The sequence below is a fragment of the Cavia porcellus genome, unplaced genomic scaffold (assembly GCF_034190915.1).
Source record: "Cavia porcellus strain 051 isolate PalLab524CR breed Dunkin Hartley unplaced genomic scaffold, mCavPor4.1 scaffold_3, whole genome shotgun sequence".
NCBI classification, from domain to species: domain Eukaryota; kingdom Metazoa; phylum Chordata; class Mammalia; order Rodentia; family Caviidae; genus Cavia; species Cavia porcellus.
The window spans coordinates 119,888,613-119,898,738 of NW_026947486.1; the positions used below are offsets into that span (position 1 = coordinate 119,888,613).

The 10,126-nt window shown below is 59.2% G+C and overlaps 1 protein-coding gene across 1 annotated transcript; it reads left to right on the forward strand.

Moving 5' to 3' along the window:
* Positions 1-338: 338 nt before the first annotated feature.
* On the forward strand, positions 339-9,590 carry Zfp92 (ZFP92 zinc finger protein). Its single transcript, XM_063245617.1, has 7 exons — positions 339-402; positions 996-1,084; positions 1,181-1,449; positions 6,549-6,594; positions 6,730-6,856; positions 8,182-8,265; positions 8,446-9,590. The coding sequence occupies exons 1-7, from the start codon at positions 339-341 to the stop codon at positions 9,588-9,590; spliced, it is 1,824 nt and encodes a 607-aa protein (XP_063101687.1).
* The last annotated feature ends 536 nt before the right edge of the window (positions 9,591-10,126 follow it).

Sequence of the window (10,126 nt, forward strand, 5' to 3'; positions counted from 1 at the left end):
CAACACTCATCCTTCAGCTGTCTGCAAAGACCCCTGTCCTGTAAAGGACCTGAGTATCAGGATGCAGATCACCTTTTGGGGGCCCCCTCACCCCACCATGCCTCAGGAGCTCAGACCTGGGCCTTCCCGGCTCAGGGCCCTGACAAGGGGATCCGCTCCGGCACCAGGGCCTGGAGCTCAGGGTCCCTGGGGGCAGCTCCGACGCTGCTCCTCCAGGGCAGGCCCGAGGCTGAGAAACACTCTCCCCACAGCCGGAAAGAAGCCCAGGAGGAGTGTGCAGGCCCCCCACGCTGGGCCACGCAGGGCCAGGCCCTCCGGGCTCCATGATGACAGCCAGGATGTGCTGCCTGGCCCAGGGCCCCCTGAGAACCAACTGCGAGCCTGGAAGTTTTGTAAGTGCAGGTGCGGCTCAGCGCCCACCGGCATTCCATGCTGCAGCCAGGGCTGAGAGGGCAGGGCAGAGCCAGGCAAGGTAGCTGGGGAGTTTGCTACCTTTCTTGGAGGATTTTTCCTCCCTCCACCTCCTCCTCCCTCTCCTCCCCCTCTTTCCCCTCCCCTCCCCCTCTTCCTCCTCCTCTTTCTCCTGCTTTCCCTCAAGGAGCTCATCATTGTCAACACAGCCCTGAGATTCCATCCCGGATCCACCTTGGATCATCATGTGTCAGAAAATGGCCAGAAAGCCCACTCTGCCGCTGGCCTCCTCTCCCCACGGTCTTGCACCCAGGTCCTTTCTTCTACTTCCAGCCCCCTCCCGCCCCTCCAGCTGCATCCATCCCCCCACCCCGTTCACATCCCCCACTTTCGACCCTTGCCCTCTCCGTTTATGCAAGCTGGTGCTTTACTGGGTGACCACAGCTCGGCCACTTGATGCTAACACCCCAAGGGGCCCCATGGGCCCCTGCCGGATGGACAGACCCCAGGATGGGCGTAATCCCCAGGGGCATGGCCCAAGGGAAGTGCTCAGCCAACCATGACCCCTCCCCTGTCCTCCTCAGGATCTGAAGCCTGGGAGACCACTGAGAACCTGGTCCTCCGTGCCCCAGTCCTCGGAGCAGTGCGGATGGGAAGCGGAAGTGCCCCCAGGGTGCGTGGGGAGCAAAGCCAGAAACCCCAGTGGGGCTGGCGCGGGCCGGGCCGCCCTCCGGCCGAGCTGCGCATGCTCTGTGCCCCCCCCCCACAGCGCCCAGTTCCCACGCCGCAGCCGCCCTGGCCCCGCCTGCTCGCGGTCCCGCTCCTCTGCAGCGCGGCCAGCGGGATCCACCGACAGCAGTCCTGCACCGCCTCCCTGGGTAGCGCCAGAAGCGAGGCCCAGATCGGTTGGGGGCTCCCAGCCCTCCAGCCTCCTGGGGACACCGCCCCCAGAGGGCTTCTAGGAGGCAGTGGCCTTGGATTCGGGCTTGCCAGGGGCAGAAGGGGAGGCCAACAGCACTGGTTGCGCGAGGAGCCCAGGTAGGCGGGACCGGCGGGGACTGGGGAGCCGCTCTCTCGGCAGAGGTGCGGGAGAGCGGGCACAGGTGGCCGTAGGTCCATGGAGCAGCCACAGTGGCAACAGTTGAGGACGCCCTGGAAGGCGGCAGAGAGCAACTAGGCTGGCTCTGGCGCTAGGGGCTCCTGGGAAGAGGGCAGCAAGGCCAGCACCAGGAGTGCGCGCAGTGGCTCTCCTCCGGTTGCGTTTCAGCGCTAGTCCTGGGGCCTGCACGGCACGGCACGCAGACGCCCATCCGGATACCCCAGGGAAGTTGGGCTTTTGCATCTCTAAGTGTGGGAACTCCAGGCAACCTGGCATTGTGAGGTCATGGCACTGGTTCCCAGGGTCACCTGGCCAGCTGTCACAGGCACTGGCCCTGATGGTCCCCCCATGTCGTGCCCCTGCAGCTGTGATCAGGGCTAGGGTGGTGTCCCTCTAAGACACATGTTGATGCATGCAGAACACACCAGCAGCACACACCTAGGGGAGGTGACACTGGTCCAGGACTGAGACTAGAAGACGAAGGGAGGGATGGAATGCGGGGAAGGGCTCCAGGGAATGAGCCTTCCCTGCAGGGCCGGTTCCCGCTGGTTCGGTCAGCCCAGTAACTGCCCAGTGCCCCCGGGCACCAGATTGCTGCTGACATCCAAGATCTATTGGGGAACAGGCAGGTTCTCGCTTTAGTGGCAAAGCACAAATAATAAACAGGCAGTGTTTCCCATTCAAAATTAGAGAGCGGGCCAAAAGGCGGGAAGAGGCAGGGAGGGGGGCAGTCGCGGGTCACGCAGCACACTCTGAGTAGATCTCATTTCAAAGCTCCTGTTCTGCAAACACTTGAAGTTGGCAAAAGAGTGAAGCATGTGCTAATGTTTTGGAAGCGCATTCCAGACAGAGAGAATAGCTGTGCCAAGGCCCTGAGGCAAGAGTGGCCTGGCTTGGTGGAAGCCAAAACTGCAGGAGCACAGGGCAGGGCAGGGCTGGGCGAGGTCATCGAGGGCCTGTGGCTTTCCACCCAGGGAACGGGCATCCCCGGAAGGACCGGCCCACCTGTGGGAGGCAGCCCTCAACACACGGCACGTGTGGCCCTCTAGATGTCATCCTCTGCCCCTGTAGGCTAAGACCCAGAGGCAGTGCTTGCAGGGAACTCCCAGGAAGCCTGGCCAGTCCTGGGTGGGCTTGGGGTGGGAGGGGTGCCTCCCGGGGCCTCCCACCGAGAGGTAGCTGGTGACAGGGCCTCTGGGTGGAAAAAGCAGCTGGGCCTCGAGCTGCTGGACCCTAGAGGAAGTGCCACCCGAGTGACCCTGCCTGCTGTCCTTGTCCAGGCAAAAGGCCCCAATTCCTGATCCCCAGAGCTGGGATCCTGAAGGCTGTTGTGACGTTGTTTTGTTTGGTTTCTGGTTTTTTCTCTAGCTTTTTTTTTTTTCCCCCCCTGGGGAACGTGCCCCACCTAGTGGTCCTTGAGTAGGATGGGAGTAGGATGGTACCCAGGCGCGAGGGTGGCCCTTTTGATCCCTGGGCGCACTCTTCCCGCCTCATCCCCCTCTCTATCCCTACAGCTATAACCGCCGGAGTCCCCAGCCTCACTGCAAGCTGGGCCCACGCCGAGGGGGGCCCAGGCAGGCAGGCCTTGCCAGCTTCTCCCGAGGTGCAGTCTCAGGGTCCCTCGCCCCCCACAGCCCTGCGGCAGGTTGATGAAAGTCTGTGCTCTGGCTGCCCGCAAGGGACCCGTTTTGGGGGACCTTGCTCTGGGTCGGTGGAGGCAGCCGCTCCCCCTCCCTCAAGCAGCCAGCCTTGCAGTCCGTCCTGGCAGGAGTTGCCATTAAGGCTGGCTCTGGGGTCAGCTGCCATCCCCTCCTGCTGGCAGGCTTTGGGACATGATGGATTTGCCTCTCCTGGACATAGCATATATTTTAAGATTTAAAGGGGTTTTGGGGGTGGCCGCCTACCACACAGTGATACTCAGGTGCCCAAAAGCAGAAACTTTTGTTCTTTGTAGCTCTGAATGGGAACACTGTCCTATGAGGCCATGTGAGGGGACAGGGTGACAGCAAGCTGGAGCTGAAAGGACAACTTATGGCAAATGTGAACAGTGGTGTGGGTCCTGGGGCTTGGGGCTGTCCCTCCTCTAGAACTAGCCCTGGAGTGTGGGGCCATAAGGAGTCCAGTGGCTGCGTGGTTAGTAAGTCCAGAACCGTGACTCGGACACCAGAAGTGGGGGATGGGGGCCCAGCAAACTGCCTACAAATGACAGGAACAAGAGAAATTTCAGCCACAACTGGAAACTAGGTCAAAACAGCTCTTGTGAAACATGGTGTTACATCATATAAATGGAATCCTACAAGATGTGGCCTTTTGTGTCTGTGTCTGGCTTTTTTTCACTTGAGTAAAATGTCCTTGGGATTCAACCACACTGCAATCACAATCTTTTCCTTTTTATGGCCAAGTAATATTCCATCATACATATAGACCACACTTGATTTCTCTGTTCTTCTGAGATGGGCATTTGGGCTGTTTCCACCTTTTGGTTCATGTGACCAGTGCTGTTGTGTGAACATGAGTCTAACTCATCAAGGAAATACCCGAATGGTTTGCAGGGCTTTTTCCTTTCCATTGTGAACACTGTTAGTCAGCTTTAGCACAATACCTGAAACAAAATAGCAAAATACCTGAGATGTGTAAAGAATGTTTGGTAGTGTTCAGCCTGTGGCCCGTCAGCCCTGTGCCTTGGACCTGTGGCTGGACACTAGAGCATGAGATGTTGGGACATGGTGGAAGGATGGCAGAAAGGGCCACACCCAGGGACCTAAAAACCTCTCGAATACCACCCTCCTGGGGACTGAGCCTTTAACACAGGCCTTTGGGTGGGGGGCATTTGGGATCCACACAATGGCAACTATGGCGAACGGCTAGAAACCCAGGTCACTTCCACTTGTTGACCCTTCTTCCTGGTTTAATGGTCAGATTTTCCTGGAGTATTTCAAGGGAGTTGCACGCCATTCCCACCTCACATTCTGCAATGTGCGCTTGTCAGGGGGGGTGGAGTCTTTTTTTTTTTCTTTTTGGTAGCAGGGATCGAACTCAGGACCTTGCGCTTGCCAGGCTGGCACTGTGCCACTGGGATATACCCCTGGCCCTGAAATGTGCATTTTTTGGTCTTTATGAGACAGGGTCTCACTATATAATTCAGGCAGGCCTTGTACTCTCAGTGATCTTCCTGCCTCAGCCTCCAGAGTGCTGGGATTGCAGGCTTGGGCCACCACACCCAGCTTGCAATGTGCATTTTAAGAGGACACTCTTCCTTGAGCCAGTGCCATCCTTCACCCAGCCAGCTGCATAGTTGCCACCCTCCTGTCATCTGTCCCACCCTCTGCTCCATGGTCAGGATGGGTTCCTCACTTTTGACCAGCAAAGGACCAGCACAAGACACTGTGACATGTGACGTCCTGTTCTCCCTGTCTTTCACCTAATGGCTCTAAGATCCACTCTTATCACTCAGGGACCCGTTCTTCTGCTTCATATAAACTCCTCCCCCAGAAGCATGGCTTCATGTTTGGTCACCACAATCCATAAGGGATTTGGAGTGATGTAAATGCCAGATGACTGTGACAGCTGGCTCCATGCTCCGGGGCCCTGTCCCCTCACTCTCTCCTGCAGCCTTGGCATTGGCACGGACAAGGTAAAGTCTCCAGTCAAGACTCAGTGCAGCTGGGCGTGGTGGCGCACGCCTGTCATCCCAGCACTTGGGAGGCTGAGGCAGGAGGATCATTGCGAGTGCAAGACCAGTGTGGGCTACAAAGTGAGCTCATGGCCAGCCTGAATTGCATGATGAGACTCTGTTTCAAAAAGGAAAAAAAAAAAAAAAAGAGTCCGTGCTCCCTTGAGCCACTCCCCCTAGCAGCTGTCGCCTGCTTGCTCTGCTCCCACATCTGGGACTTCCCTGTTGTTGGTCTTCCAGTAGACAGAAATGATATTCTTGGAGGAAATATTCCCTGCGATGGATGTGGAGAAGTCTGTGGCCAAGATGGCTTTTGTCCAGTTGGTCCATTTTGTACTCTTTCTGCCCTTCATGTGGACCTGAGTCCCTACTAGACCTCCTTGGTCCCATCTTCTGGGCCCATCCTCTCAGGCTGCCTGAAGGCCAGGGTATGTGCTCTTGGCCTGCCCCTTGCCCAGCGTGCCCCCCACCCTGCCCAAGAGAGCACCCTGCTCCTCCTGCGGGCCCCTCCTTCCCACCAGCTGCTCTTCCGCACATGTGTGCCTGGACCCCTTCGTTTGGGTCCTGAACTCAGACCCAAGGAAAGGGGTTGATCAGCGATGGAGCATCCAGGAAAGGCTGGAAAGCTGGGGTTAGGGATGCTGGGCACATGGAAAGAGAGCTGGGAAAGGAAGAAATGGGAGGGGCCAGGGATTTAGCTCATCAGCTTAAGTGCCTGCCTGGCAAGTACGAGGTCATGAGTTCGATTCCCAGTACCCACAAAAAAAGTGCTAAACATACTGAAAAAAAAACATGAGAAACTGGGCTGGGGATTTAGCTTAGCGGCATAAGCACCTGCCCCACAAGTGCAAGGTCATAAGTTCGATCCCTGGTACCAAAAAAAAAAAAAAGAAAGAAAGAAAGAAAGAAATGGGAAAAGAGGAAGGCAAGAGAAACAAATTCCCCAGATAGGTGGGTCAGGCAGGCCTTGACAGCAGGAAAGGTGGACATGGGATCCTGCATGGTTGCACAGGACTGAAGGGCGCTTGGGAGCCCTCTGTGCTGGGGGCTGCACTGTGGCCCTGGGGCTGTGCTGGAGTCTGACCCCATAGGAGATGGGGTCCTTGCCAGTCCCCAAGGAAGATGAGGTCAGATTTCAGCCAGGATCAGTGGCCTAGGGTCTCAGACTCCCAGTGCTGTCCAGCTTGGGCTCAAAGAGGGTGGTCAGGGGCCTCAGCAAGGCCACAGGAGGGACAGAGCCCATCACTGTCCCTGCAGAGAGGCCAGGGCTTGAGGACATCGGGGGCTGAGCCCAGGTCCCCAGGGAAAGGCCACTCACCAAAGCTGGCTAGTCTGGCTGCTTCTGACCCTTCCCCACTTCCCCAGGGTGCCAGCGGCGATGGCAGCCATCCTCCTGCGGCTTAGGCCCAAGGTGAGTGGCCTCCCAGACCCTTCTACCCTGCCACTGCGCGGCCGTTCTGGGGGTGGGGGGACCCCATGTCTCCCTAGTTCCCCTGGGGGACCTGAGGCTTGAATCCAAGACCACCACAGGAATGGCGTATTGTAGGTGCCAATATCTTTTGAGGATGTGTCTGTGTACTTCACGAAGGCAGAATGGAAGTTTCTGGACTTCAAACAAAAAGCCCTCTACAAACAGGTGATGTTAGACAACTACCGGAACTTGGCATCTCTGGGTAAGTGACCACTGCACACACACTGGGGCCCACCTGCTAAGTCTGGGCTCCACCATTAATTTCTAAGTTGCCTGGTTTGCCAGTTACACTGAGCCCAAGCATAAATGAATCTCTCCATCAGACTGGTAATCCCTTGTGAGGCAGCCATCGTGTCAGTAGGAGTTTTCAACTGTCAGATGGCTGGGACCTGTATATGTCTGGGGTAAATGTGTAGGCCTATATTAATTTTGCACATGAAATTGTGGATTGACCAAAGATATTTCTACTTAAAAGACAGGTGTTACAGTGGGATAGATACCTAGATCAACAGATGCAGATACAGATATACCTACCCACAGAGGCCAACAGAAACCGTGTCCACACTTCAGGAAAAGAAAAACGTGTGCAAATATTTTAATACGCTTATCTGTGGGGGACTCCAGAGAATGCCGTGCATCACAGAAAATCCCTACACAGCTGACCCTCGGAGAAGCAAGTGGAAATGCAGGTGCACCAATCTTGGTGACCAAAGTGAGCGACCCACGCAGCAGTTCACCGTCCTAATCGATGTCTGCAAGTTCGTGGCCACCACTCTGGGCAGCTCTTGTTATTGTAGAGGCCAAAGGGAGCTTGCATTAAATCTCACGATGTCTCCATAAATGTCACATTAAAATAGTTACGTGACATTTTCTTTTCCTGAAATGTGTATACACTTTTGATGGAATATATTGCACACAACAGGGTCTCCTCAAACTCACAGTAATCCTCCTGCCTCAGCCTTCCCCGTGCCAGCAAAGGATAGGCATGCACCATTACGCCCAGCTATACTAGAGTATTTAAATGCGTTATTTCAGACATAGGTTGTTCTTACAACACTTGGATAGTATAGCTGGGCGTAGTGGCACACACCTGTCACTGAAGCACTCAGGAGGCTGAGGCAGGATGATTGCTATGAGTTCAAGGCCAGCCCCAGCTACACAGTAAGTTCAAGGGCAACCTGAACTACTCAGCGAGACCCTGTCTCAAAACAAACAAACAAAACGAGCCCTCCTGCCACTTCACGGGGAAAGTCGAGGGTCATGGGCCGGATCTCTGGAGGATGGGTGACACTAGCTCTGCTCTGCTGAGTGTGGCGCTGAGAGGACTCCAGGAACTGACCTTTCCTGGTGGGCAGCTGGCACATCGAAAGCAGCTTCCCTTCTTGTTGCCTCTGTGGCCCAGCCTATGGTGGAGGACTAGCTCCATACTGGCTCTTCTGACCCTCCCAGGCAGGTGGCTTCTGGGGGAGGGGCTGCAGGTGCAGCGGGCCAGCGACCACTCTGCCCTCACTTCATCTCCTGGCTCAGGACTGGCGTGCTCCAAGCCTCACCTGGTGGCCCAGCTGGAGCGAGGGGAAGGTCCCTGGGTGGCCGACCTCCGATGGAAGGCCGGTGAGTGGGCTGCCACGCTGGCCTCCTGTGGGTGGGACCTACCCCTGTCCCTCGCCCTTTCCGCGTCACCTCGCTTGCCCTCTGCTCTCCTAGCTGCCTGCCTCGCGCTCCTCTGCTCTGGGTCACCTTGCTCCTGCCCCGGGAAGGCGTGACACCTGTTGGCCGCCTCTGTTTCTGCAGGCGGCAGGCTACAGAGCCCCGGCGCGGCGAGGAGGAACCCAAGGCAGGGTGACACCGCGGCGGCGGCGCAGAGGGGTCCCCAGGGCCGCGGTCCCGCTCCGAGGCCCCAGCGACCCAAGGGCTCCGAGAAGCGGTACTTGTGCCAGCAGTGCGGAAAGTCGTTCAGCCGCAGCTCCAACCTCATCAAGCACCGCATCGTCCACAGCGGCGAGAAGCCGTACGCGTGTCCGGAGTGCGGGAAGCAGTTCCGGCGCAGCTTCGCGCTGCTCGAGCACCGGCGCATCCACAGCGGCGAGAAGCCGTTCGCGTGCGATGAGTGTGGCAAGACCTTCACGCGCAGCTCCAACCTCGTCAAGCACCAGATCGTGCACAGCGGCGAGAAGCCCTACTGCTGCGCCGAGTGCGGGAAGCTGTTCCGCCGCAGCTTCGCGCTGCTGGAGCACGAGCGCATCCACAGCGGCGAGCGGCCCTACGAGTGCGTGCACTGCGGCAAGGCCTTCAGCCGCAGCTCCAACCTCATCGAGCACGAGCGCACGCACAGCGGCCAGCGGCCCTACCTGTGCGACCAGTGCCCCAAGGCCTTCACGGGCATCTCGCAGCTCATCCACCACCAGCGCAGCCACAGCGGCGGCAGGCCCTTCGCGTGCCGGGAGTGCGGGAAGGCGTTCCGCGGCCGCTCGGGCCTCAGCCAGCACCTGCGCGCGCACAGCGGCGAGAAGCCCTACGAATGCAGCGAGTGCGGCAAGGCCTTCGGCCGCCGCGCCAACCTCTTCAAGCACCAGGCGGTGCACGGCGACCTGCAGCCGGCCCGGCGCCGCGGCCGCGACAGGGGCTCCCGGCGGCGCGGCTGCATGCTGCTGCTGGGGCGCCGGCGGGGGCCCCGCGCGCCGCGGCCCCGGGAGGCCGGCGAGGGCAGCTCGGCCGAGGCCCGGGGCGGCCGCGGGGGGCCGGCGCAGCACGCGTGCGAGCGCTGCGAGCGGGCGGCCGAGGGCAAGGCGCCGCCCCCTCGCCACTGGCGCGCCGCCGGTGGGAAAGCGTCCTTCCGCCGCTGTCCCCGGGCTCAGCCCGTCGGAGGCGGAGACGGTGGCCCCCGTGCGGGCGGCCCGGCTCCCGCGAAGCCGCAGGAGCCGGCCTCCGCGCCCTGAGGCCGAGAACCAGGGCAGCGAGGCCGAGGGGGCGCGCGCGCTTCGGGCCCCGGCGTCCCCCTGAGGGCAGCGCAAGCTGGAGACCGAGCCCCCTCCTTCCCAAGTCCCTGAAGAAGTGACCGAAGCAAAGCTACTGCTCTGCCATCCCCGTTGTCAGCTGGCCACCACAGGGCACCCGCGTGCGTGCGCAGGTCTGGGTCCCCTGGGCATGCCTGCTTCCTGCCGGGCGGGGGTGGTGGTGGAGGGGGCCGCTGCCTTGAGTTTACAGGGCGACAGCTCTTGTCCTGTCGCGCGGGGCGGGGCCCTTGGCCTCCCCTGAGAGTTGATCGTGTTTCCGGGTAGAAGATACTGAAAGCACTTTAATCTTTCAGAGCTTACAGGTGGTGGGGGCTCTGGAATCGCCCAGCTGAGCCTGGGAAGGCTTGGGGCACCACCCTGTTCTGCGCAAGAAGCTTGGGGGGTCCTCTCGTCCTTCTGGGGCGCCCCCTGCTGGTTGTAGGAGGAGCGGCACCCAGTCCCATGGGAGCCGAGGAGCT

Bases quoted from the DNA above. Each gene is read 5' to 3' on its own strand.
- Zfp92 (XM_063245617.1), top strand. From the start codon at position 339: ATGTGCTGCCTGGCCCAGGGCCCCCTGAGAACCAACTGCGAGCCTGGA. The intron at 1,085-1,180 runs GTGCGTGGGGAG...CCCCCCCCACAG, and splicing joins GAAGCGGAAGTGCCCCCAGG to CGCCCAGTTCCCACGCCGCA. The intron at 6,595-6,729 runs GTGAGTGGCCTC...GGCGTATTGTAG, and splicing joins TCCTGCGGCTTAGGCCCAAG to GTGCCAATATCTTTTGAGGA.